Source organism: Salmo trutta, chromosome 20, assembly GCF_901001165.1.
Source record: "Salmo trutta chromosome 20, fSalTru1.1, whole genome shotgun sequence".
In the NCBI taxonomy this organism is placed as follows: domain Eukaryota; kingdom Metazoa; phylum Chordata; class Actinopteri; order Salmoniformes; family Salmonidae; genus Salmo; species Salmo trutta.
In genome coordinates, this window is record NC_042976.1 from 19,329,964 (window position 1) to 19,357,254 (window position 27,291).

The 27,291-nt window shown below is 46.2% G+C and overlaps 1 protein-coding gene across 2 annotated transcripts; it reads right to left on the reverse strand.

The window, feature by feature from the left end:
* Positions 1-27,291, reverse strand: kansl1l (KAT8 regulatory NSL complex subunit 1-like). Of its 2 annotated transcripts, none has more exons than XM_029702477.1 (14): positions 27,090-27,291; positions 25,556-26,696; positions 21,603-21,735; positions 21,153-21,329; positions 19,025-19,137; positions 15,925-16,111; positions 13,633-13,771; positions 9,866-10,012; positions 9,488-9,588; positions 8,995-9,116; positions 6,932-7,093; positions 6,606-6,738; positions 949-1,228; positions 1-725 (listed from the first exon to the last, which is right to left on the reverse strand). In XM_029702477.1, exons 2-13 carry the CDS (start codon positions 26,632-26,634, stop codon positions 980-982), a joined length of 2,742 nt encoding a protein of 913 aa, XP_029558337.1. In that variant the 5' UTR covers positions 26,635-26,696; positions 27,090-27,291; the 3' UTR covers positions 1-725; positions 949-979. The 2 variants fall into 2 exon arrangements, with proteins under 2 accessions (XP_029558337.1, XP_029558336.1); XM_029702476.1 differs by having other exon boundaries at positions 21,603-21,738.

Genomic DNA, 27,291 nt, shown 5'->3' on the forward strand with positions numbered 1-27,291 from the left:
TTGTGTGCAATAGATCCCCTGCTGGGTGTCGACGAATGGTTGGGATTCAACATGTGGAATCATTGGGACAATGTTACGTGGTCAGAGGCAATAGAACGACCATCCCGTTACCTTTAACCATTCGTCGGCACGGTCTGGTTTGTCCTTAATAATGTGACAGTCAGACAGGGGCCTGAATGATTTTAATGACTTGTGTTCAACAGAGATTACACCGTCAGACGAGAAGTACAACAACTAAAAAAAACTATGAAAATACTTCACTTGTTTTTTTGTCTGTATAAAAATGATCACTAATGGAAAAATACAATCTGTTAACCAAGAGTAAAACTGGTGAAAATCTAAAAATACCTACATACACACATATAGACTTTACATTTTCAGACACGTCTTGAAACATAAATAAATATCAGGTAACAACTATGTACATACAGTGGTTACGATCAGTTGTGCACTAGTACGCAGATCTTCAATAAGAATGCAGGTCAGGGTTACATAAAAAGTACACATTTAAAATGTTGAATATCCAACACAGTCCACACCAATATCTTACAATACAGGGAAGAAATTTAAATAAATATAAAAACTCTCCCCTAATTTTTTTTAAAACCAAATTAAAACACTGTGTTCAGGAAATGTAGCAAACATTAAGTGTGACGTCTCCACCAGGTAGTTCAGGCCTCCTCGTGTATCTCTGCCCCTCGGGTCTCCCAATCTCCTGTGGAGACCTGTTGAAGACAGAAAACAGGCACTTAAAGGCATGTGGAACACACTGTCCATTTAACCATAAATAAACCATTAAGCAATGGATCAGTGAAAGGCAGGTAGGCGTGGCTGTGCGCTCCGTAACACTACTGCTTTATGACATACCCAGCCCACATCAATAGACTGGTTGATACATGCATTCAACAACACAAAATACACACTTCTATAAGTAACTGTACATGCTACCTGTGCTGTGCAGTGGTTAATCCAAGCCATCTCAGGTGACTCTGCTGTCTGCTGTAAGACTGTTGTTCCCATCCTCTACATCAGGTGGTGCTGTTGTACTGGACAGGGCTGAGAATGGGTGTGACTGAACAGATACACTGTTCTCGTCTGTGCTGCTGGTGGGCTCTGACTTCACTCTCTTCTCCCAGTGACACTCCTCCTGCTCCTCTTCATCACACCTCAGAGCCGCATCCTCATCCTCACACAGCGGGAACACACGACTCTCCCACGGGAAACAGGGCTGCAGACAGAGAGGGGAGGAGGAAATACTGAGGGCTACATACGAGTACATTACTTTTATCACTTTCATACGTGGGTAACACAGCATGGGCAACTGAATGTCAAATTAGATTGAGCTAGTATAAACACTCACCGTACATCATTATTCTCCCGTGATAAAGGGTCAGATTTCAAACCAAAATTCATGCAAGGCGAGTATGGTCCCTGTGACCTTCACACCCACATCCTGCGCATCAGGGAGCCTGCAGCCTTCCCTCTGAATGTGTGACAGGAAGTAGGGAGAGTGCCCACTGACAGACACCACCCCTACTCTATCATTACTTGCAGGGTCGGGGAGTAACGGATAACATGTCATGGATTTGTTTTAAACTCTAACTAATCCATTACCAGCAAAAATAGTGTAATTGGATTACAGATATTGAAAAACTTTATGATTACTTCTAAGATAACTTTTAAACTCAATAACAAACTATGACACCTTTGTTTTCTCAATGCCATTCAATCAGCATTGAAAAAAGACGCAAGTTTAAGTTTGATCCACCTGAGCGAGTCTGACCACAAGTTAGAGACCACTATGTTGACGCACCAAATGTGTTTGATGGATCGCGGGAAAAGAGCAGGAATAGGCTTTTGTAGGCTACAGTCCAAGCTGTCTTCCAATGGTGTGACTGCTGTTGGCATCCAAAGATTATCCAACTTGAATAAAAACACTTGGAGGTAAGGATGACAGCAGTGGTGTAGTTCACAGGCTATACAGATATCGCCTATTATTGATGTCTACATAGTGCAATGATGTGAATCACACTGCTGCTCTCTCATTTAGCTATTTGCACCTTACGGATTGTGGTTGTTGTGGATGGCTGTTCACAAATGTGCATTTTAACCTTACTGGTTGTATTGAAGAAGTTTAAACTGCCTATCAATCATTGATTTTGCAACCAGTGGACAGCCAGTGAAAAATGCGATCTTGGAACAGCTGCATAGTGCAGATCCCAACCTATGGAATAAAAGTTTGAGGCCATTCCTCCCTTCTAAACTCCTCCATGGTATTATGCTCCATACTGTCAAAAACAAGTTCAAATTAGGAAGACCACGAGTGGGGCTTTAATTGCTCAATCTAATTCATGCTGCAAAAATAAATACAAAATCCAGCCTAACGGTCACATGCTTTTGAAATGATCGAGATAAAGTGTCTACAATAAAAACATACAGAGCATTCAGAAAGTATTCAGACCCCTTCCCTTTTTCCACATTTTTGTTACGTCACAGCCTTATTCTAAAATGGATTTAAAAAAAAAAAAAAGTATTATCTACACACAATAACCCATAATAACAAAGAAAACAAATTACCTAAGTATTCAGACCCTTTAATCAGTACTTTGTTGAAGCACATTTGGCAGTGATTACAGCATCGAGTCTTCTTGGGTATGATGCTACAAGCTTGACACACCTGTATTTGGGGAGTTTCTTCCATTCTTCTCTGCAGATCCTTTCAAGCTCTGTCAGGTTGGATGGGGAGCGTCACAGCTATTTTCATGTCTCTCCAGAGATGTTCAAATCGGGTTGAAGTCTGGGCTCTGGCTGGACTACTTAAGGACAATGAGACTTATCCCAAAGCCACTCCTGCATGGTCTTGGCTGTGTGCTTAGGGTTGTTGTCCTGTTGGACGGTGAACCTTCGCCCCAGTCTGAAGGCCTGAGCGCTCCGGTGCAGGTTTTCGTCAAGGATCTCTCTGTACTTTGCTCCATTCATCTTTCCCTCTATCCTGGCTAGTTACCCAGTGCCTGCCGCTGAAAACATCCCCACAGCATGATGCTGCCACCACCATGCTTCACCGTAGAGATGGTGCAAGGTTTCTTCCAGACGTGACTACTGGTATTCAGGCCAAAGAGTTCAATCTTGGTTTCATCTGACCAGAGAATCTTGTTTCAGTAGGCAGCTCTCTCATCCATTTATACGCAGATGATACAGTCTCATTCTCAACTGGCCCCTCCCCGGATTTTGTGTTAAATGCTCTACAACAAAGTTCTTAGTGTCCAACAAGCTTTCTCTACCCTAAACCTAGTTCTGAACACCTCTAAAACAAAGGTCATGTGGTTTGGTAAGAAGAATGCCCCTCTCCCCACAGGTGTGATTACAACCTCTGAGGGTTTAGAGCTTGAGGTAGTCACCTCATACAAGTACTTGGGAGTAGGGCTAGAAGGTGCACTGTCCTTCTGTCAGCACATATCAAAGCTGCAGGCTAAAGTTAAATCTAGACTTGGTTTCATCAATTGTAATCGCTCTTCTTTCACCCCAGCTATTTATTGCCTATTGCCTACCTCCCTACATTTGCACACACTATACACAGATCTTTCGATTTTTCTTTTCTTATGTGTTATTGACTGTACGTTTGTTTATGTGTAACTCTGTGTTGTTGTTTTTGTCGCACTGCTTTGCTTTATCTTGGCCAGGTCGCAGTTGTAAATGAGAACTTGTTCTCAACTGGCCTACCTGGTTAAACAAAAGGTGAAATAAATTACATTTAAAAAATAAAACCCTCTTAGGCCTCACTCCCCCCTATCTGAGATCTCTACTGCAGCCCTCATCCTCCACATACAACACCCGTTCTGCCAGTCACATTCTGCTAAAGGTCCCCAAAACACACACATCCCTGGGTCGCTCGTCTTTTCAGTTTGCTGCAGCTAGCGACTGGAACGAGCTGCAACACTCAAACTTGACAGTTTTATCTCAATCTCTTAATCCAAAGACTCAATCATGGACATTCTTACTGGCAGTTGTGGCTGCTTGCGTGATGTATTGTTGTCTCTATTTTCTTGCCCTTTGTGCTGTTGTCTGTGGCTAATAATGTTTGTACCCTGTTTTGTGCTGCGAACATGTTGTGTTTCTACCATGTTGTTGTCGTAACGTTGTGTTGCTACCATGCTGTGTTGTCATGTTATGTTGTCGTCTTAGGTCTCTTTATGTAGTGTAGTGTTGTCTTTCTTGTCGTGATGTATGTTTTGTCCTATATTTTTATTTTATTTTTAATCCCAGCCCCATCCCCTTAGGAGGCCTTTTGCCTTTTGGTAGGCCGTCATTGTGAATTTGTTCTTAACTGACTTGCCTAGTTAAATATATATATTTTTTAAATAAATGGTCTGAGAGTCCTTTAGTCTGGTCTGAGAGTCCTTTAGTCTGGTCTGAGAGTCCTTTAGTCTGGTCTGAGAGTCCTTTAGTCTGGTCTGAGAGTCTGCAGCACTCCACCATCATGTGCGTTTTACTGAGGAGTTGCTTCCGTCTGGCCACTCTACCATAAAGGCCTGATTGGTGGAGTGCTGCAGAGATGGTTGTCCTTCTGGAAGGTTCTCGCATCTCTGGAGCTTTGTCAGAGTGACCATCAGCATCTTGGTCACCTCCCTGACCAAGGTCCTTCTCTCCCGATTGCTCAGTTTGGCCGGGCGGTCGGCTCTAGGAAGAGTCTTGGTGGCTCCCAACTTCTTCCATTTAAGAATGATGGAGACCACTGTGTTCTTGTGGACCTTCAATGCTGCAGAAATGTTTTGGTACCCTTCCCCAGATCTGTGCCTCGACACAATCCTGTCTCGGAGCTCTACGGACAATTCCTTCAACCTCATGGCTTGCTTTTTGCTGTCATGCACTGTTAACCGTGGGACCTTATATAGACAGGTGTGTGCCTTTCCAAATCATGTCCAATCAATTGAGTTTACCCCAGGTGGACTCCAATCAAGTTGTAGAAACATCTCAAGGATGATCAATGGAAACAGGATGCATCGGAGCTCAATTTCCAGTCTCATAGCACAGGGTCTGAATACTTATGTAAAAAATGAATTTTGTTTATTTTTCATTAGCAAAAATTTCTAAATACCTGTTTTCGCTTTGCTATTAGGGGGTATTGTGTGTAGATTGATGAGGATTTTATTATGTATTTATTTAATACATTTTAGAATAAGGCTGTAACGTAACAAAATGTGGAAAAAGGGAAATGGGTCCGAATACTTTCCGAACGCACTGCAAACAATAGGCCTATAGCAAATGCAGCATATGGCATACATTTTTCACATGCAAATAGTATTTTTCAGTAGTGCTCAAAGCATGTTATTCCATGAGAGCAGCATTTATTTTTCAACTCGAAGCAATGACCCAATCAGTCCTCCATGACAACAAAAATCATAAACAACAGTAGGCTAAATATGTCCTTACATCTTGGGTTATGCTCAGGTAAGAGTCTTGTAGTCTTGAAGATCAAGGGGTATTAAATTAAAATGGAATGACTGGAAATCTGTCACACTGATTTTGTACGTAAATTAATAGCTTAAATCGGATTATTAACTGTGGTAGAAACCAATGGGTTAGAAGAAGCCCACATAACAAACCTAGAAAAGTAAAATGCAACATCCATTTATGGCCAGCTATGTAAAACGCTAACATTGGTTTATCCTACAATCTCTTACATAAAATGCCCAATATTCATATGTCACCCAAGTTATATACAGTTCTCTGCTACCGCACGGCAAGCGGTACCGGAGCACCAAGTCTAGGACCAAAAGGCTCCTCAACAGCTTCTACCCCCAAGCCATAAGACTGCTGAACAATTCATAAAAATCGCCACCAGACAATTTCCATTGACTGACACCCCCCCTCGTACACTGCTGCTACTCGTTGTTTGTTTGTTACCTATGCATAGTCACTTCGCCCCCCCTACATGTACAGATTACCTCAACAAGCCTGTATCCCAGGACACTGACTCGGTACCGGTGCCCCCTGTATATAGCCTCATTATTCTTATTGTGTTTCTGTTTATTATTACTTTTTATTTTAACCTACTTGGTAAATATTTTCTTCGTCTTGAACTGCACTGTTAGTTAAGGGCTTATAAGTAAGCATTGCACATATAAGCGGCAGGGTAGCCTAGTGGTTAGAGCGTTGGACTAGTAACCGAAAGGTTGCAAGATCAAATCCCCGAGCTGACAAGATACAAATCTGTCGTTCTGCCACTGAACAAGGTAGTTAACCCACTGTTCCTAGGCCGTCATTGAAAATAAGAATTTGTTCTTAACTGACTCGCCTAATTAAATAAAGGTAAAATAAAAAATGTAAAAAAGTCTGCAGTTGTTGTATTCGGCGCAAGTGGCAAATAAAGTTTGATTTGATCAGAAACTGTTTTTCAGTCTCAGCGAGTCATATTTTAAATGAAAACCTCTAACTAATTCAGCTCTGCATTATACTTAATAGCTTATTGATTAGAATGTTCCTGAATTTGCAGCAGGGTTAATAGATGGTAGTACCAAGACTTCATACTCAGAATGTAACAAAGAGCTGAACCGGGATCCAGACTTTAGGTTGGTACAGACTAGACAGTGAATGTCCTTTCTTACCACCCACTCCTCTAAGGCTCCGTCCGTGTCCAGATGGCTCCAGTCCACGTGAGTGCTCACGTCACCTCTGGTGTCACCCATGACAGCACAGTCCCATACAGAAACACCTGGTCCATCGTTCCTACTGCCAGACCTACAGAGAGAGGCGATTCAAATTTTATATTTAAAAAAAAAATATACTGCAACAGAGCAAGAGAATGCTGCACTTCATTCTCAAAGGAAAAAAACAGACACTGTGTATTGAATTGACATCCAGTGAGGTAAGAAGCTTTACTGCAGGATCAATCAGCAACAGCAAGGTGATGTGTGGTGTGCCCAGTCCCCACCTGGCGGTGCGTCTATAGAGTCTGGTCTTGTCCCAGGAGGTCCAGCGGAGTTTCTCTCTCTGCTCACACTCCAGGTGCCTCTGGCAAAATGTCTCGTCACACAGCAGCTCCTCTTCCTCCTCCTCCCTCTCCTCCAGGGGTGGGTTATCAACCACTCTCCAGCTACAAGGAAGGAGGGAGGAGCAGAGCAATGTGTAAGGTGACAGAATACACTACATGGCCAAATGTATGTGGACACCTGCTCATCTGACTTCTCATTCCAAAATCATGGGCATGAATATGGAGTTGGTCCCTCCTTTGCTGCTATAACAGCCTCCACTCTTCTGGGAAGGCTTTCCTCTAGATGTTGGAACATTGCTGCAGGGACTTGCTTCCATTCAGCCACAAGAACATTAGTGAGGTCGGGCATTGATGTTGGACGATTAGGCCTGGCTCGCAGTCGGTGTTCCAATTCATCCCAAAAGGTGTTCGATGGGCAGTGGTGTAAAGTATTTAAGTCAAAATACTTTAAAGTACTACTTAAGTAGCTTTTTGGGGTATCTGTACTTTACTATTTCTATTTTTGACAACTTTTACTTTACTACATTCCTAAAGAAAATAATGTACCTTTTACTCCATACATTTTCCCTGACACCCAAAAGTATTCGTTACATTTTGAATGCTTAGCAGGACAGGAACATGGTCCAATTCACACACTTATCAAGAGAACATCCCTGGTCATCCCTACTACCTCTGATCTGGTGGACTCACTAAACACAAATGCTTTGTTTGTAAATTATGTCTGCATGTTTGTACATGGCCATCCCTGACCATCGCTAAATAACAAAATAAATGTATGTGATCTGGTTTGCTTAATATTAGCAATTTGAAATGATTTATACTTTTACTTTTGATACTTAAGTATAATTAAAACGAAATACTTTTACTCAAGTAGTATTTTACTGGGTGACTTTCACTTTATTCGTTTTCTATTAAGGTATCTTTACTTTTACTCAAGTCAGGCAATTGGGTACTTTTTCCACTACTGTCGATGGAGTTGAGGTCAGGGCTCTGTGCAGGCCAGTCAAGTTCTTCCACACCGATCTCGACAAACCATTTCTGTATGGACCTGACACAGGAAAGGGCCTTCCCCAAACTGTTGCCACAAAGTTGAAAGCACAGAATCATCTAGAATGTAATTGTAAGATGTAGCGTTAAGATTTCCCTTCACTAGAACTAAGGGGCATAGCCAGAACCATGAAAAACAGCCACAGATAATTCCTCCTCCACCAAACTTTACAGTTGGTACTATGCATTCGGGCAGGTAGCGTTCTCCTGGCATCCGCAAAACCCAGATTTGTCCGTCAGACGGTGAAGCGTGATTCATCACTCTGGAGCGTTTCCACTGCTCCAGAGTCCAATGGCGGCGAACCTTACACCACTCCAGCCGACGCTTGGCATTGCTCATGGTGATCTTAGACTTGTGTGCGGCTGCTCGGCCATGGAAACCCATTTCATGAAGCTCCCGTTGAACATTTATTGTGCTGATGTTGCTTCTAGAGGCAGTTTGGAACTCGGTAGTGAGTGTTGCAACCGAGTACAGACTATTTTTACACACTACGCGCTTCAGCACTCGGTGGTCTCGTTCTGTGTGGCCTACCACTTCGTGGCTGAGCCGCTGTTGCTCCTAGACATTTCCATTTCACAATAACAGAACTTAACAGTTGACCGGGGCAGCTCTAGTAGGGCAGAAATTTGACCGACTTGGTGGAAAGGTGGCATCCTATGACAGTGCCACATTGAAAGTCACTGAACTCTTCAGTACTGCCCATTCTCTTGCCAATGTCTGACTATGGAGATTGCATGGCTGTGTGCTCAATTTTATACATCTGTCAGCAACGGGTGTGGCTGAAATAGTTGAATCCACTAATTTGATGGGGTGTCCTCAGATCATAGGACATCAAAGAACAGACTCATTTCTTGGGAGGTTTGATCAAACTCAAAATATAGTTAAGCAAAAACTGGTGGCTTTAGCTTTTGTTGAGAAGTAACTCAAGCCAAAGAACAAGCTCCAGAAGCCATACCTGGGCGTTATAATATCTCTGTACTGAAGTCTCTCCACCTTTGTAGTGGCAGCCAGGGACAAAGGGATGACGATGTTGTCAATATTGTAAACACTCTCTCCCTGACGTCTGCGGATTGGGCCCTGAGAACAGAATAGCAAAAAAAAATACTGTAGCAAAGCTCACTGATCAACAAGCGGGCTGTATGCCTATAATGTACACCATTTGTTCTAAACTTCTCCACTAGATGTCAGTATTCATTACAAGGCAATTCTCAAGATATTAGTTGGTTTATCTATCCTTCTATTTCCAACATTCCCATGAGGACAAAACTATTTTAAATTGAAGGGTTAGGTTTAGGGTGAAAATTAGGGATAGAATTAGAGTAAGGTTGAGGAGTTAGGGTTACGGGTTAAAGTTATGGTAAGGGTTATAGGGAAAATAAGATTTTGAATGGAAATACATTTTAGGTCCCCGCGAGGATAGAAGATCATAACGTGTGTGTGTGTGGTACCCGTTTGCGTGTGTGTGAGGTCTGGGGTGTAACGGCATCCTCCAGGCTATCCTCTGGACTGTCCTCAGGGTCTGACAGCTGAGACAGGAAGTCCTCCTCATCTAGAGACCAACAACATCTAACTGTTAACGCCATGGGTCGCTCTGTAACAAGCTACATAGCATACATGTAATGACCACACTCGCAGGCTACATGTATGTAATAACTAGTTGGATATGTGTTGGACAACATAGGAAATCAGGATTTGGCTAGAGGTTAGGTCTATTTCTAATTGAAATTAATGTTGGATAGATCTAAAAAAATTTTTTTTAAATAACATTAAAAAAGCAGGAATTCCTGATTACTGAGTAAAAATCCCATCCCAGGGATCATGCATACCTTCCATGGTCCTGTCGGTATGTCTCCTCTTCCTCCCCCCGCGATAGGCTCTCCTGTGTGGGGTCTGAGCAGAGCCCGCCCACCTGATAGTTGACAGTCCCCTGGCCCCTCGCCACAGGTGCCTCCCATGCTGCTTGTGGCGGCAACCTGGAAGCACACAGTACCCACGTTAAAGTGGAACTGACAGCATTTTAGCAACATGAAATCTCATTAAAATCTGTTGATATACCCGAAGGAAGAATTACACTTTTATTTTACATTTTCATAAATTTATAGTACATGTAATTCCCAAACATTCTAAGGCATTTGTGAAAATTCTATAGCAATATAGAGTGGTAAAGCGGGTTTGGACAATTAACAGACACTGCAGCAAATAAAACCTCATAAAAACGTGTCTCATCCAAAGACAGGAGTCTACGCAGACAAAATCAATCTCTCTCTCAAACCAAGCACCCAAGCTAACTGGCTAGCTACTTCCAGACACAAATGAAATAACACCTCACTCTGACCATTTAACTAGCAGAGCTGGTTAGCTAGGCTGTTTACATGTTATCTAGAGCGTTCGTGACTAACTAACTTTTTTTGCCTACGTTTACTGACACCGGTCATATCTAGCGGGTGTTGCGCTTCGTAAATTCATCAGTTATTCTGCGCTCTGGCACACTCAGATGAGAGTGCTCTAAAATCGGAGTAGATAGCATATCTCTTCGTTGGCAAATGCACTAACTGGATAACAGTTATTCACATTCTTGCTAGCTAACCAAATGATACCTGCATCTGGAGCTGTTGTATAGCCACCGGAAAACGAGGGGGAAAAGTCAGTCACTCCTCCAATGACATGACATTCGCTAGCTAGCTAACGTTAGGCTCTGTGTTTTTAACTAGCTATAGAAATAGATACGCTAGGCTATTAGCCACTTTATGACTGACTTGTGATCATTGGCCTTGCTAGTTTGATTGTATTGACATTCCCAGCCTTAGTTACATTTGTCCAAAATATTGAGTCATTGTAACTGAACAAGTGCATCCTGAATGGGGGCCGCAAACAATGTACCAGGCGAGCTGTGTTGTACAACCCGATAGCATTAAATTATACGAATCCTACAGTGAACTGCATCCATCTATCCTGCCAACAATGCCTTAGTGTACGTCATGGAATGTTGAGTCATTGAAACTTTATAAAACCTCTTATAAAGTTGGTTTTGTAGCATAAACTGGGAATTGCATCTTATTGACTTATATTATGATTGTCTGTTTCATATCTGCAAACTAGTTAAAATGTTTTCAGTGCCACTAACTCAACAGTGAGGGATTCCCCTCGTCTGATTCCCCTCATAAGATTAAAAGGCTTGGTTAGAGAGTTGCCTATATTAACAAGCCAGCATAATGTTTAACTACCATTAGGTTAGACATATTCCTTCTCAATGCTTCCTCACCAGCTCTACAGACAATCAACGTCTTTGTCATGGCCCTGTTTCATTGTTAGAACAAACATGTTGGGGGGCTGATAATTACATAGCTGCTATGGTAATATGCAGTGTGAGCTTTAAGGTTGCTGGGCTGAACAGGACAAGTGGTGCTAAATCCTGAGGCAAACCTCAAAACTGCCACAACCGCGCTTCCTGCCTGTCAGGGCCAGATTAGCAGGACAATACCTGAAGCTCTCATCTCTCCCTCTCACACACCACATCGCCCCCTCTCTCTCACACACACTGTGGCCCAATCTCTCTCACACACACACAAACACTGTGGCCCAATCTCACACACACACAAACACCGTGGCCCAATCTCTCTCACACACACACAAACACCGTGGCCCAATCTCTCTCACACACACCGTGGCCCAATCTCTCTCACACACACCGTGGCCCAATCTCTCTCACACACACCGTGGCCCAATCTCTCTCACACACACCGTGGCCCAATCTCTCTCACACACACCGTGGCCCAATCTCTCTCACACACACCGTGGCCCAATCTCTCTCACACACACCGTGGCCCAATCTCTCTCACACACACCGTGGCCCAATCTCTCTCACTCACACACACACACACCCCGCCCCCCCCACACACACACACACACACACACACACCACACCGCCCCCCACACACACACACACACACACACACACACACACACCGCCCCCCACACACACACACACACACCACACCGCCCCCCACACACACACACACACCACACTGCCCCCCCCACACTGCCCCCCCCCACACACACACACACATCACCCCCCCCCCACACACACACCACACCGCCCCCCCCCCCCACACACACACCACATCGCCCCCACAGACACACACACACACCACATCGCCCCGCCCCCACACACACACACACACACCACATCGCCCCGCCCCCACATCGCCCCGCCCCCACACACACCACATCGCCCCCACACACACACACACCACCCCGCCCCCACTCACACACACACACCACATCGCCCCGACCACATCACCCCCCCCCCACACGTCGCCCCCCCCCCACACACACACACCACATCGCCCCGCCCCCACTCACACACACACCACACCGCCCCCCCCCCCACACATCACACATCGCCCCCACACACACCACATCGCCCCCACAGACACACACCACACATCGCCCCCACACACACCACATCGCCCCCACAGACACACACACACACACACACACAACATCGCCCCGCCCCCACACACACCACATCGCCCCCCGACACACACACCACATCGCCCCGCCCCCACACACACCACATCGCCCCGCCCCCACTCACACACCACATTGCCCCACACACACCACATCGCCCCGCCCCCACATCGCCCCGCCCCCACACACACCACATCGCCCCGCCCCACACACACATCACATCGCCCCGCCCCCACATCGCCCCACTCACACACACCACATCACCCCGCCCCCACTCACACACACATACCACATCGCCCGACCACATCGCCCCCCCCCACACGTCGCCCCCCCACACACACACACCACATCGCCCTGCCCCCACTCACACACACACACATCGCGCCGCCCCCCCCCCCCCCCCCACACACACACACACACACACCGCCCCCCCACACACAATATTCCTTATGGTGTTTGTTTTTAGCTCAATCATTGTCCATGGGGTGATATTAAGGTTGACAGGACATCGACTGGAGCAGTGCGAGTTACGTCTTTAAGACTGACCCAGTGCTCTCCTCATCAGTCACAGCTCAGTACCCCAACCCCTCAGCCCCTCTAGCCAGCCCATCGCTCCAGCCACGGCCCACTGCCTCAGAACCTCGGATCATTAACCTCCCTGCAGGGAATAGCCAACAGTAGAGTAATGATTAGACTGGCTGACTCAGAGCATGCTGCTGTGAAAGTCCCCCAGTAAGATGCCAAAGAGAATTACTGTCAAATCATTTCTCAGAATACACTGTACTTTATTCTATTTTCACACCTATCTTGGTCAATGTAAATGAACAATAAAGTATTGTATCGTACCTTTCACCCTCATCTACCGACCATCAACAGAATATTAGACCTATTTCCAGACAAAAAGAGTTGAAGCATACAGCTCAATATGATGAACAGCACAGTAATTATAACACAACAGTAATCACTGGCATCAGTTAACCCAAGCAGACATATTTCCATAGCTGTTTTAGGAGAGATGCGCCTACCTGAGGTGAGAGAACAGGGTGTGGTACAGTACAGATAGCTTAACACAAGAACACATACAGTATTATAATGTCTGTCCAGCAGTGAGAGATGTGCCTACCTGGGGTGAGACAGAGAGCAGGGTGTGGTATAGTGTGACTGGTCCTGGAGGTCAGGGTGCTGCTGGAGGAGCAGGCTGGGTCAGAACACAGTGCCAGGGGATCACAGGAGGCACAGGTGAGACAGAGGGAGGGTGGGTCCTACAGGAGAGAGAAAGGTTCTAGAATAACTTACTCTTTACACCCTCCAGGACCAGGTGTGGATACCACTGATTTAATGCATTTTTATGAACTCAAACCACCTGGGACTCTTGAAGATAGTAGCCCATTGCTATCAGAGAGTTACCAAAGACCACCACAAACTCATTAGCAAAGAAAGGAGCCAGGGGAATGTGTGTATATGTTTAAACATACAGATGTGACTGGTTTCTCTGCTCTGCTAACATGTAGCCTTACTATGCGGTTGCTGTGAGTCACCGTGACCTGGAGGAGCAGCCAGCCGCTCAGCTAAATCACGCTAATGAAACTAGTTAAAGTCGTGAACAGCTTTCTTCTCTTTCCTCCATTAAAATCTCAGTAGGCTTGGCACATTGCCTTCCTCTGTAATAACATCAGTTAGAGTGAGGTGCCCCTGGCTGGCTCCCTTTGTGGCTTGGTGGGTAGAGACTGGAGGATTAGCAGCAGGACTGGAGAGATGGATAGACTGACTGGATGTGTTCCAAATGGCACCCTATTCCCTATATAGTGCACTACTTTTGAACAGAGCCTTATGGGCTGTGTGTTGCAGGTTGAAGCTCTACTCTGGAGCAGGTTGATAGAGGTCAGAACAGACAAAATCAAGGGTTGAGAATAGCAGTCATGGAGGGTGTCACATTAAAATGAACTGGTCCACTCCGTTTTGGTAAACTGCTGGAGAGAGCTCTTCACCGCATCATGATGAGACTCAGAGACTCAGCACAGGGTCCCTTTCCAAAGACTACAGCTACAATTAATACTCCACTTTAAATAAGCCAGCACGTCACAGGTTAGTAAACCTTTGAGAACAAAGAGTTAATATCATCCCTGTTTTTATTTATACATACATGACAAAAACACTAATATGCAAGAGTTTCTATAACTCATTCTCAAATGTCAAGATGAGTCCCTCTGCATAAACAAATAAGGCCAGCTTGATTTACTCTCTTATCCTTTAAATTTAGTATACTTCATCTGACATTTCATTATTGGCAGCAGGTGTGTGTGTGTGTGTGTGTGTGTGTGTTGAGGGTTGCTACCTGCTGTTTGTGGCTGGTGTTGAGGGTTGCTACCTGCTGTCTGTGGCTGGTGTGGGTGGTGTTGAGGGTTGCTACCTGCTGTCTGTGGCTGGTGTTGAGGGTTTCTACCTGCTGTCTGTGGCTGGTGTGGGTGGTGTTGAGGGTTGCTACCTGCTGTCTGTGGCTGGTGTGGGTGGTGTTGAGGGTTGCTACCTGCTGTCTGTGGCTGGTGTTGAGGGTTGCTACCTGCTGTCTGTGGCTGGTGTGGGTGGTGTTGAGGGTTTCTACCTGCTGTCTGTGGCTGGTGTGGGTGGTGTTGAGGGTTGCTACCTGCTGTCTGTGGCTGGTGTGGGTGGTGTTGAGGGTTGCTACCTGCTGTCTGTGGCTGGTGTTGAGGGTTGCTACCTGCTGTCTGTGGCTGGTGTGGGTAGTGTTGAGGGTTGCTACCTGCTGTCTGTGGCTGGTGTGGGTGGTGTTGAGGGTTGCTACCTGCTGTCTGTGGCTGGTGTGGGTAGTGTTGAGGGTTTCAACCTGCTGTCTGTGGCTGGTGTGGGTGGTGTTCAGGGTTGCTACCTGCTGTCTGTGGCTGGTGTTGAGGGTTGCTACCTGCTGTCTGTGGCTGGTGTTGAGGGTTGCTACCTGCTGTCTGTGGCTGGTGTGGGTAGTGTTGAGGGTTGCTACCTGCTGTCTGTGGCTGGTGTGGGTGGTGTTGAGGGTTTCTACCTGCTGTCTGTGGCTGGTGTTGAGGGTTTCGAGGGTTTCTACCTGCTGTCTGTGGCTGGTGTGGGTAGTGTTGAGGGTTGCTACCTGCTGTCTGTGGCTGGTGTGGGTAGTGTTGAGGGTTGCTACCTGCTGTCTGTGGCTGGTGTGGGTAGTGTTGAGGGTTGCTACCTGCTGTCTGTGGCTGGTGTGGGTAGTGTTGAGGGTTGCTACCTGCTGTCTGTGGCTGGTGTGGGTAGTGTTGAGGGTTGCTACCTGCTGTCTGTGGCTGGTGTGGGTGGTGTTGAGGGTTGCTACCTGCTGTCTGTGGCTGGTGTGGGTAGTGTTGAGGGTTGCTACCTGCTGTCTGTGGCTGGTGTGGGTAGTGTTGAGGGTTGCTACCTGCTGTCTGTGGCTGGTGTGGGTGGTGTTGATGAAGAGTGGTGGTTTGTGATAGATCACCAGGGGTCGGGTGCGGGCTGAGACACAGGTGGCGTCCACTTGGAGGAGGTGTTGTCTTCTGCGGTTCACTCTCCTCCTCTTGGGTGCCTTCTGGGAGAAGGCTTCACATCCTCCCAGGACCAGGCTACTGCAGGGGACAACAGAGGGGATACTTAGTATATGGGCCAACTGGCATGGCACCCATAGCGCTCTGGTCAAAAGTAGTGCACTATAAGGAATAGGGTGCCATTTGAAACTCAACCTAAGTCACAAAACACACAGCACTTTATTCACTCAGCACACAAATGCAACAGTTCTATTGGTAGAGAGCTGCCCAGACTTTACATTGAACAGTCAGTGTACAGACGCACTTAAACAACTCAAAACACAAACAATCCAACCCAGTGGTCCCAGTCATATATCATCCGTATTCTACGACATCCATGGCAGTGTGGGAGTCAAATCAGAACAGGGGAGGTGAAGACTTTTTATTGGAGGGTAAAAAGGGGGCAAGAGGAAGTAGGAACCTGAGCTTAATGACTTTAATCCAAATCACAGCCGGACATTGTGAAATTTTTCCAAGAGTTATTTTAAGGATAGCTAGAGCATGTTTAATATTACTAGTGATGGATAGGAGATCTGAGGTCCTCTCTGGGCTGTAGAGTAGGGCTTCGGCACAAATGGCACCCTATATATTTCCTACCCTATGGAACCTGGTCAAAAGTAGGGAATAGGGTTCCATTTTTGGTACCTAGACTAGCAGACACTGGTTTTAGAACATTGCTAGTCCAACACTCACTAGGGGCCTGTCATTTCCAGCTCTGGTGGGATAGGCTTCCCTTGGAACCAGGAAGTGAAATGATTTTGTTCATTATCCTGCCAGGCCCTCCTAGACCCCACCTCCCTGTCCTCTGGATCAGGCTTTACATTTCTTAGAGAAAAACTAGACAAACACTCTGCTGTGCTGCCTTTGACAGAAATAAAAACAGCAGCTCTGTGAAGTCCTACAGTACAGCACCCTTGAGGGTAGTTGGTACCACCCAAAGAACAACAACCCTAGCCTGTTAGAGGGAGTGGTTGTGCCTAAAAACAGGGCTGTCCAGGAACCATAATGTCACTTCCATTTAAATTAAAATAAACAGCCCTGTACAGGATCTAGTTTCTGGCATCTCAGTAATCCACAGAACAGTGACTGAAATTCCACAAAGTCCTTCTATTCTTTATAGAATACCATTTGATCTGGCTTTTGATTGACAGCTTATGCCCGATTTCTATTTTCTTTGATCCTCTGACGTGGTAAGCAACAGTGGAACTGGGAGCATTATTTAACCAGGTAGGCCAGTTGAGAACAAGTTCTCATTTACAACTGAGACCTGGCCAAGATAAAGCAAAGCAGTGCGACACAAACAACAACACAGAGTTACACATGGAATAAACAAACATACTTTTTCTACTGTATTATTGACTATACACAATGTGTGCAAATGAGGTAGGACAAGGGAGGTAAGGCAATAAATAGGCCATAGTGGCGAAATAATTACAATATAGCAATTAAACACTGGAGTGATGGATGTGCAGAAGATGAGTGAGCAAGTAGAGATACTGGGGTGCAAAGGAGCAAAAATAAATAACAGTATGGAGATGAGGTAGTTGGATGGGCTATTTACAGATGAGCTATGTACAGGTGCAGTAATCTGTGAGCTGCTCTGACAGCTGGTGATTAAAGCTAGTGAAGGAGATATGGGTCTCCAGCTTCAGTGATTTTTGCAGTTTGTTCCAGTCATTGGCAGCAGAGAACTGGAAGGAAAGGCGGCCAAAGGAGGAATTGGCTTTGGGGGTGACCAGTGAAATATACCTGCTGGAGCGCGTACTACGGGTGGGTGCTGCTATGGTGACCAGTGAGCTGAGATAAGGCGGGGCTTTACCTAGCAAAGACTTATAGATAACCTGGAGCCAGTGGGTTTGGCGACGAATATGAAGCGAGGGCCAGCCAACGATAGCATACAGGTCGCAGTGGTGGGTAGTATATGGGGCTTTGGTGACGAAACGGATAGCACTGTGATAGACTACATCCAATTTGTTGAGTAGAGTGCTGGAGGCTATTTTGTAAATGACGTCGCCGAAGTCAACGATCGGTATGATAGTCAGTTTTACGAGGGTATGTTTGGCAGCATGAGTGAAGGATGCTTTGTTGCGAAATAGGATGCCGATTCTAGATTTAATTTTGGAATGGAGATGCTTAATGTGAGTCTGGAAGGAGAGTTTACAGTCTAACCAGACACCCAGGTATTTGCAATTGTCCACATATTCTAAGGCAGAACCGTCCAGAGTAGTGATGCTGGATGGGCAGGCAGGTGTGGGCACCGATCATTTAGTTTTACTTGCATTTGAGAGCAGTTGGAGGCCACGGAAGGAGAGTTGTATGGCATTGAAGCTCATCTGGAGGTTAGTTAACACAGTGTCCAAAGAAGGGCCAGAAGTATACAGAATGGTGTCGTCTGCATAGAGGTGGATCAGAGCATCACCAGCAGCAAGAGCGACATCATTGATGTATACAGAGAAAAGAGGCGGCACGAGGATTGAACCCTGTGGCACCCCCATAGAGACTGCCAGATGTCCGGACAACAGGCTCTCCGATTTGACACATTGAACTCTATCGGAGAAGTAGTTGGTGAACCAGACGAGGCAGTCATTTGAGAAACCAAGGCTGTTGAGTCTGCCGATAAGAATGTGGTGATTGATAGAGTCGAAAGCCTTGGCCAGGTCGATGAATACAGCTGCACAGTATTGCACTGTCATTAGCAAAGTGTAGCCGATTAATTACAGAAAACTGTTGGAATATCTGTTTCTGACATGATCCTGAGTCAAGGTCACCATTACCTTTTTCACACTACCGGGCCAAACCCAGCTGTACTGTACTGGCTGGGCTGGCCACGCAACTACCATAGGTACTGGAACCCAGGAAGAGTAGCTGCTGCATGAGCAACAACTAATGGGGATCTTAATAAACTAAACTGCGCAGGAAATGGCATTGTGGGCTGGTGGGGCTTATTGGGTCTACCTGCTGAAGACTCTCTTGTTCTGTCCTTTCCACCTGCAGGAGATGGGAGAGGAGGAAGGAGAGAGGTTCAGAGGAGGCATCAGGCTGTTGACGATCTGGCTCAGCTGGGCACTCTGTGGGGACAAGGACAACAGATCATCCAGTATCTACTGAAGTGAACCATATAGGCCTATAGGTCTACATAGCCCCCCACTTGCTAAGCAGTATGGTAGATAAGTCCCGACTCCCCAGACCTGTAATCTAATGTGAAGTGAGGCTTTCTGGTTGGAGAATGTCCTGTCACACCCCCTTAGAGTCAAGAAGACAAAGGCCAGCAGCACTACAACCAGACTTCCCCCTACATAAAAACCAGAGATGTGCTGGGAGTGGAGCTGTCCTATCAACAGCAGCAGGGCTAGACTCTCACAGATTGCTGTGTGTGATTAACCACTAAACCAGGAAATAGCAGTAACGGCTGCTTTGGTCCTTTTGACCTATCAACATTTTTGGTTTGATGATTTGCTGGGTTAAAAAGCCCTCTGATCTCTGTGACATAACTAATGCTAAATCATTACATATATCATTGGACCCTTACAGGGCTCATTTGAAAAAGAGACCGAAACTCAACAAAAAGAGAAACGTCCCTTTTTCAGGACCTTGTCTTTCAAGATAACTTCACAGATCTTCATTGTAAAGGGTTTAAACAATTTTTCCCATGCTTGTTCATTGAACCATAAACAATTAATGAACATGCAGCACCTGTGGAACGGTCGTTAAGACACTAACAGCTTACAGAGTAGGAAATTAAGGTCACAGTTATGAAAACTTATGACACTAAAGAGGCCTTTCTACTGACTCTGAAACACACCAAAAGAAAGATGCCCAGGATCCCTGCTCATCTGCGTGAACGTGCCTTAGGCATGCTGCAAGGAGGCATGAGGACTGCAGATGTGGCCAGGGCAATAAATTGCAATGTCCGTACTGTGAGACGCTGAAGACAGCGCTACAGGGAGACAGGATGGACAGCTGATCGTCCTCATAGTGGCAGACCACATGTAACAACACCTGCACAGGATCAGTACATCTGAACATCACACCTGCGGGACAGGTACAGGATGGCAATAACAACTGCCCGAGTTACACCAGGAACACACAATCCCTCCATCAGTGCTCAGACTGTCCGCAATAAGCTGAGAGAGACTGGACTGAGGGCTTGTAGGCCTGTTGTAAGGCAGGTCCCCACCAGACATCTCCGGCAACAACGTCGCCTATGGGCACAAACCCACTGTCGCTGGACCAGACAGGACTGGCAAAAAGTGCTCTTCACTGAAGAGTCGCGGTTTTGTCTCACCAGGGGTGATGGTCGGATTCGTGTTTATCGTCGAAGGAATGAGCGTTACACCGAGGCCTTGTACTCTGGAGCGGGATCGATTTGGAGGTGGAGGGTCTGTCATGGTCTGGGGCGGTGTGTCACAGCATCATCGGACTGAGCTTGTTGTCATTGCAGGCAATCTCAACACTGTGCGTTACAGGGAAGACATCCTTCTCCCTCATGTGGTACCCTTCCTGCAGGCTCATCCTGACATGACCCTCCGGCATGACAATGCCACCAGCCATACTGCTCGTTCTGTGTGTGATTTCCTGCAAGACAGAAATGTCAGTGTTCTGCCATGGCCAGCAAAAAGCCCGGATCTCAATCCCGTTAAGCACGTCTGGGACCTGTTGGATCAGAGGGTGAGGGCTAGGGCCACTCCCCCCAGAAATGTCCGGGAACTTGCAGGTGCTTTGGTGGAAGAGTGGAGTAACATCTCACAGCAAGAACTGGCAAATCTGGTACAGTCCATGAGGACGAGATGCACTGCAGTACTTAATGCAGCTGGTGGCCACACCAGATACTGACTGTTACTTTTGATTTTGACCCCCCTTTGTTCAGGGACACATTATTCCATTTCTGTTAGTCACATGTCTGTGGAACTTGTTCAGTTTATGTCTCAGTTGTTGAATCTTGTTATGTTCATACAAATATTTACACATGTTAAGTTTGCTGAAAATAAAAGCAATTGACAGTGAGAGGATGTTTCTTTTTTTGCTAAGTTTAGGTCTCAATGTTACTGTCGAAGCAAAGGTTAAATAAAAAGTTAAAATGTACCTGTCTCTGTATGTTCCTGAGGAGGCGTGTGGGGCTGCTGGGTTCGTTCTCCGTGTCGGAGGGAGGGTCTCTAGCACTGCCCCTCGATGTGAACGGCAGCCCTGCCGTCTCCGTTAGTAACGTCTGCTGAATCTGCCCGTCTGTCATCGGCTGGGAATCCGCCAAGACCACACCCCCCTGGGACCACAAACACACTACTATCAACGCCACAAGGGCATATTCACACACCAAAGGAAGCTGGTGAGGCGAGGACGGCTCATATGGCTAATGCAAACCATGTGCTTGAAACCATTCCAGCCATTACTATAAGCCGATGAAGTGCCACCGGCCACCACTGATTCACACATGATCATAGGAAAGGTCGTGAGGGAGGTCATGGTGTTTAGAGCTGTCTGGAGACAGCAGGAGGAGGGGGCCTATTCACTAGGGGCCTATGGAACTGGGCCTTACCTTGGTGGAGGTGATCTGTTTGTGCAGGTCCCCCAGTTGATGGATGCGTCCCTCAAGCTCTGCCACATGCAGCTGTAGCCAGGTCCACCCGCTGCCCACCTCAGCCCTCCCCCTCTGCCACCTCCACTCACACCTACTGGAGAGGGAGACAGACAGACACAAAGAGAGGTAGAAAGAGCCTATGACCAAACAAACAATTCCATATTTTTCTAGATTCATAATTTCTGTAGGTTTTGTATCCCCCCCCCCATCTATTAAAAAGACAACCCTTTCCTTGAAACAGGTTGAACGGTTGGAGTGTGTGTAGGTTTACTGACCTTTATAACATAGATAGCCCAGCACAACAAGAGTACAGAGGCTGAGGACATATGGTTTATATTTACGCAGTACCGTCAACAAATAGCCTACACTATGACCTACATTTTAAAGCACCAGATGAAAATGATTATTTTGCAAATCAGCTTTTTCTTATTATACGGCAGATGAGGGGGCTTTATTCTTATTCTGTTGAGATGAGTATAAAGTATATCTAGGCTACAAATAAATCATTAGAAAATTGTGTAGGTTTCCATGGAGCTTCTGACTGCGTTCCACTATTACTGTAGTGCCTGGTTAGACGTTGGTTTCTGGCAGGCAGTTCCACAGTCCAGTTAGGTTAGTTACCATGGCTCTATGTAGCGACCCTGGGAATGCCAGGAGCAAGCCACTTAAACAGAGTGGACAACTAAAGGGAACGTTTTTCATCAGACCGGCTGGTGAGGCTGGTGACTGGTGCGGCATAGACATAAATAGACCCCCACACGAACAAACACAGGCCCAATGCTGTAACACTGTAGCCTCTCAAACTAAGACCGCTTCAAGTTTGGTTTCATTTAACAATAAGGAAAGTGACAAAATGACTTTTGACATCCTGAGTGATAGCCTCGGTGGTGGAACGTATCCACACTGTAAAAGTGTAAAAAGCTGCCACCCCCATCCCCAGTCAAGCAGTCTCAGAGGAGAGGAGAGGCACTTCCTCCCTCCCTCTCGGGTTGCAACATAAACAAACAGCCCACAGGACCTGGGCATTATCTCCATTCTCCAGAGACACTGCTGCCGCCCAATGGAACACCCCCCATCCACTCTCTGCTAGGCCAGCTCAACAAAGATAAATACACAGTGGCACTGGAGCTGTTCTATACTGCTGGTGCATTTCTTTACTCTTGCAGTTACACACAGGTTGTTTTCAGCCCTGATCACAACTGAGGAAAAAGCCAGCCTGTCTGTATTAACTAAGCTCTGCTGTCTTAAACACTTATTTCTCTAGTTGTAGGTCTGGAGATGAAGTAAAGCTTACAGCTGGGATGGCCAGCGGATCAATCCCCCCCAAAATTATTATTTTAAACAATATACACTTCCATTCAAAAGTTTGGGGTCACTTAGAAATGTCCATTAAATGTCTATGAAAATAACATCAAATTGATCAGAAATACGGTGTAGACATTATTAATGCTGTAAATGACTATTGTAGCTGGAAACGGCAGATTTTTAATGGAATATCTACATAGGCGTACAGAGGCCCATTATCAGCAACCATCACTCCTGTGTTCCAATGGCACGTTGTGTTAGCTAATCATTTTAAAAGGCTAATTGATCATTAGAAAACACTTTTGCAATTATGTTAGCACAGCTGAAAACTGTTGATCTGATTAAAGAAGCAATAAAACTGGCCTTCTTCAGACTAGTTGAGTATCTGGAGCATCAGGATTTGTGGTTTCGATTACAGGCTCAAAATGGCCAGGAACAAAGCCCTTTTTTCTGAAACTCGTCAGTCTATTCTTGTTCTGAGAAATTAAGGCTATTCCATGCGAGAAATTGCCAAGAAACTGAAGATCTGGTACAATGCTGTGTATTACTCCCTTCATAGAACAGCGCAAACTGGCTCTAACCAGAATAGAAAGAGGAGTGGGAGGCCCCAGCACACACTGAGGACAACAAGTACATTAGAGTGTCTAGTTTGAGAAACAGACAAGTCCTCAACTGGCAGCTTCATTAAATAGTACCCGCAAATTGTCATTAATAAAAAAATTTAAAAAATCTGCTCTAGTGGCCAGCTACCTAAACTTACAGTAATCATGTTCCAATTATTGACCGAGTTGGCCACCATTGATTTTGTTTGTCACTCTCTGAGAGTGACTGCAAACATTTCTCTCCACCCTATAGAACATTTTTTAGAATTGCAGGAAATGTTGCTTAGGGCCCCCAAAAGGCTAGAGCAAGCTCTGACTGCATGTTTGGGTGTGGATGTGGGTACACAGACCCGCAAGCCACTGCAGCCATGAGTTCAGATTTCTGTGGCCCCCACTCCCATCAAAGTTGCCCATACCTGGTATACAGGGTGTACCCCTCATTTCACTTTCAAATAATTATCCTAGTCCGCCACAGTAACTCCCACATCAAATTATGAACATATGTGAGTGAAACTGAAAGAGGACAGAAATCAAGTGTTCGACTTCCCAATTTTAACCTTGTAACCATTGTTATCACATTTTGCAGGAAGAGGGGCCCAAAACGGCCCATCCAGTCTCGGAGGAGATATTCCCGGGGGAGGTGCATGCCATAACCTCTCCCCATGAAGGAGCTAATGAAAGGCCACAGAGACAGACCGTTCTACCCCATAGAAATGGAATGAATAGAATAGACTTGGAACCGTTCTGTGTTCTACCCAGCAGGAGACAGGGGCTGCAACAAAGACAAGACTGCTGCTGCCAGGATGATGCCAGACCCAAACCACCCCGCCAAACAAATCATCAACCCCCCTTCCATCTCTTCCCCACTTCTCCCCTGTTCCTGTTCCCAGAGCTCATAAACCTGGAACTCTTTCTCATCCACCCCCCATTTATTAGACAGGGAATCACAAAGGCATCCCCTCCACATTCCCCTTTGGTCCCTTCCACCCCATGCAAACCCTGTCTCCTTCTTCAGTCACTACATTCCAGACAGGGAGAGCAGGTTACCTGGCGATGTGCTGCCTGCCTGGAACTAAAAGACAAACCGGCTCCTCTTTGCTACTTAAAAGTTCAAACCTCCCACCAAACTATAATGAGAAACATGAACCCTTCCTAAATGCTGGATGATTCAAATGTTTAGAAACCTGGCGTGATCACAGTGTGGGAGTCTCAGAGAGCTGTTACTCCTACCTAGGCAGAGAGACACACCATAGCAGAACCATTATTACATCCGCTTAATTTAGCCCTAAACACTTTCCTCATCTCATGATCTGGGTCACACAGACTTCAGAGGAGGACTCAAAGGGCTCTTCCACCGAGGCAGTGTGTGGGGGTGGATATATGGCCTTACAAAGTCTGTGTTTATGCATGTACCTGGCCTGGATGTGGGTTAGGAGAGGAAAGGGTCTGTTCTGTTCGTACTGAAGTAGAGGGCCAGGTGAATAGTGGAGGAATCTGCTGCCTCTGCCGCAAACTAAAGAGGTTATATGACGTTAACAGACGGTTTTGTGCATTGAGTGCTGTCAAGTGAAATGTAATTTCAAGTGTAAGGTCTGTGTTTTTCCATGTATAATTCACTCACTGCCACACATATGGCATGTGTTTCTCATAGCCTACCTCTGCCCTTAACCCTGTATATTTAGCTGTGATAACCCACTGTGGTATCCAGGAAAACACCACAGCTCTTTAAAATATGCCCGAAATATGAAAAACAGACCCAAGCTCAAACAAAGCTACAGGTTCAGCTAACAGCTTTTAACAAAACTCCTCCATAAACATAGTTAACTCTGAAAATGCTGTGTTCCTGTTGCATACAGTTAGGACTACAATGTTTTTGCATCCCAGTCAAGCATGAAATAAAATTCTCTACTATTTTTATTCAACTGAACAGACTTCCTGTTTCTCATAAGTAATTAACAGGTCTACAACATAATTACAGCACATTACCAGAATGTCTGTACTCACATTGGTTGAGATGTGGTCCCCCATTTCTGCTCAGGCTCCAACTCTTCATCTGAGCTGCTCTCTGTGGCATCAGAGTCTACAGCCTCCTGAACCCCGCGCAGCACGGCCTGGGCATAGCGCGTAAACTCCTGGATGTCTGTGGAGGGGGATGGCGGTAAGGAGGTCTGCAGTAGGGCACGGCCCTGGGTCCTGCGGCTCAGTGTACCTGTCTGTCTCTGCCCCATGGCTGGATCAAAGGGCTTGGTGTTTGCAGGGGGTGAGGGGGGACCTGGGGTCTCCCTGCCCTGACTCCCCTTCAGACCCTCCAGCTGGAGGCTGCAGTGGCGAGAGGCGTGGTCCCCTAGTAGAGCTTGAAGTCTCCTCTGGAGCCGCCCAGCCCGTCCTAACTGAGACATTTGTTGGGAGAGATGCCAGTGAGTCTGCTCTCTCAATGCCTCCTCTACCAGTGCAGTCACAGGCTGCTCCAGGCCCTGGCTCTTAGCTCCCCTGGCCCACAGCTGTGCTGGAGCTGTGTCTGTGCTGCTGGAGCCCCCCTCCTCCTGCCTCTCAATGAGGGGTGTGGGGACAGCAGGGTTATACTGGGACATGAGATCTCCCTGGCAGAATTTTGAAGGAGACTGGGGGATATCATAGCCATCTGGTCCATGGCCACTGTGTTGACACTGCTGTTGCTGCTGAGCCACAACTTGGCTATTGTGTTCAGGGCCAGGAACCAAATACATGTCTTGTGCACCTGGACAGGCAGCCAGGGAATGCTTCAGGTTTTTGTTGAGAGACAGGAAGCTGAGCAGGGAACCAGGGTTGGAGAGAAGCACCGTTTTGTACTGGCCAGCCGAGGCCTGTAGCAGAGGGGACAGGAGCGAATCGGGAAAGTCAAGGGGACTCTTGCTTGAGCAACAAGTGTCCAGAAAGGGCAGAGAGGAGAGGTTGAGCCACACCCTCTGAGCATAGCTGTCCTCCATCAGTTTCAACTGAGGATCACACTCCATATTGAGCATTGCCCCATCTGCATCCATGTTGCTGGACGCCAGGTGCATTCCGTGGACGTCTTTGGAGAGCTTGGTCAGGGCTGGGGCCATTCCCTCCAACCAATGATGTCACTGTTGTTCACTGTCACAGCAGAGGATGCCAGATCTGCCTCCTAGACCAAAAAATAAAACCCTGTCAGCACTTCATCCACCAAGCTGAAAATACTAAAAACTGCAAATTATGGGTAGGAAAACATCCAGACAGTAGCTAGGCACATTAGCTTAGCTATAGTGATAAAGATGAAGTCAGAAAAAAAACATTAACGTTAGCTAGCTATCATCATGGATGGCTCAAACAAGTCAATGAACTGACGAGGTGGGACCTGTGCTGATATTTATAATTGTCTAACTGCAGTCAGAGACATCAAACCTACTTGACTTACTAACAAGACCGTTTGCTAGCATAAATCAAACACCTTAATCAGCTTGAAAGCTTCCTGGAACACACAAACGGACACGGAACGTCAAGTTGAAAATAACGTATCGACCATCTTTTTGCTATTCACCTTGAATGAAAATTGACAGGGTCCACGAAAATCTTATTCTTGAAGCCTTGATTTATGTCGTAAAAAGGAAAGCCATTCCCTCATTTGACATGTTAACCGCAACAGTCTGGCTAGACAGTTTATCAGAAGATCTTTCGTTTGACAGTCCCTTCTCCTTGGTCCTATTTATTTCCAACTGCCATAGAACGACGGCTGCTGCTGC

Bases quoted from the DNA above. Each gene is read 5' to 3' on its own strand.
- kansl1l (XM_029702476.1), bottom strand. From the start codon at position 26,634: ATGGCCCCAGCCCTGACCAAGCTCTCCAAAGACGTCCACGGAATGCAC. The intron at 10,013-13,632 runs GTAGGCACATCT...GTGTGCTTCCAG, and splicing joins TGCTCTCTGTCTCACCCCAG to GTTGCCGCCACAAGCAGCAT. The intron at 7,094-8,994 runs GTATGGCTTCTG...CCTTCCTTGTAG, and splicing joins AGAGATATTATAACGCCCAG to CTGGAGAGTGGTTGATAACC.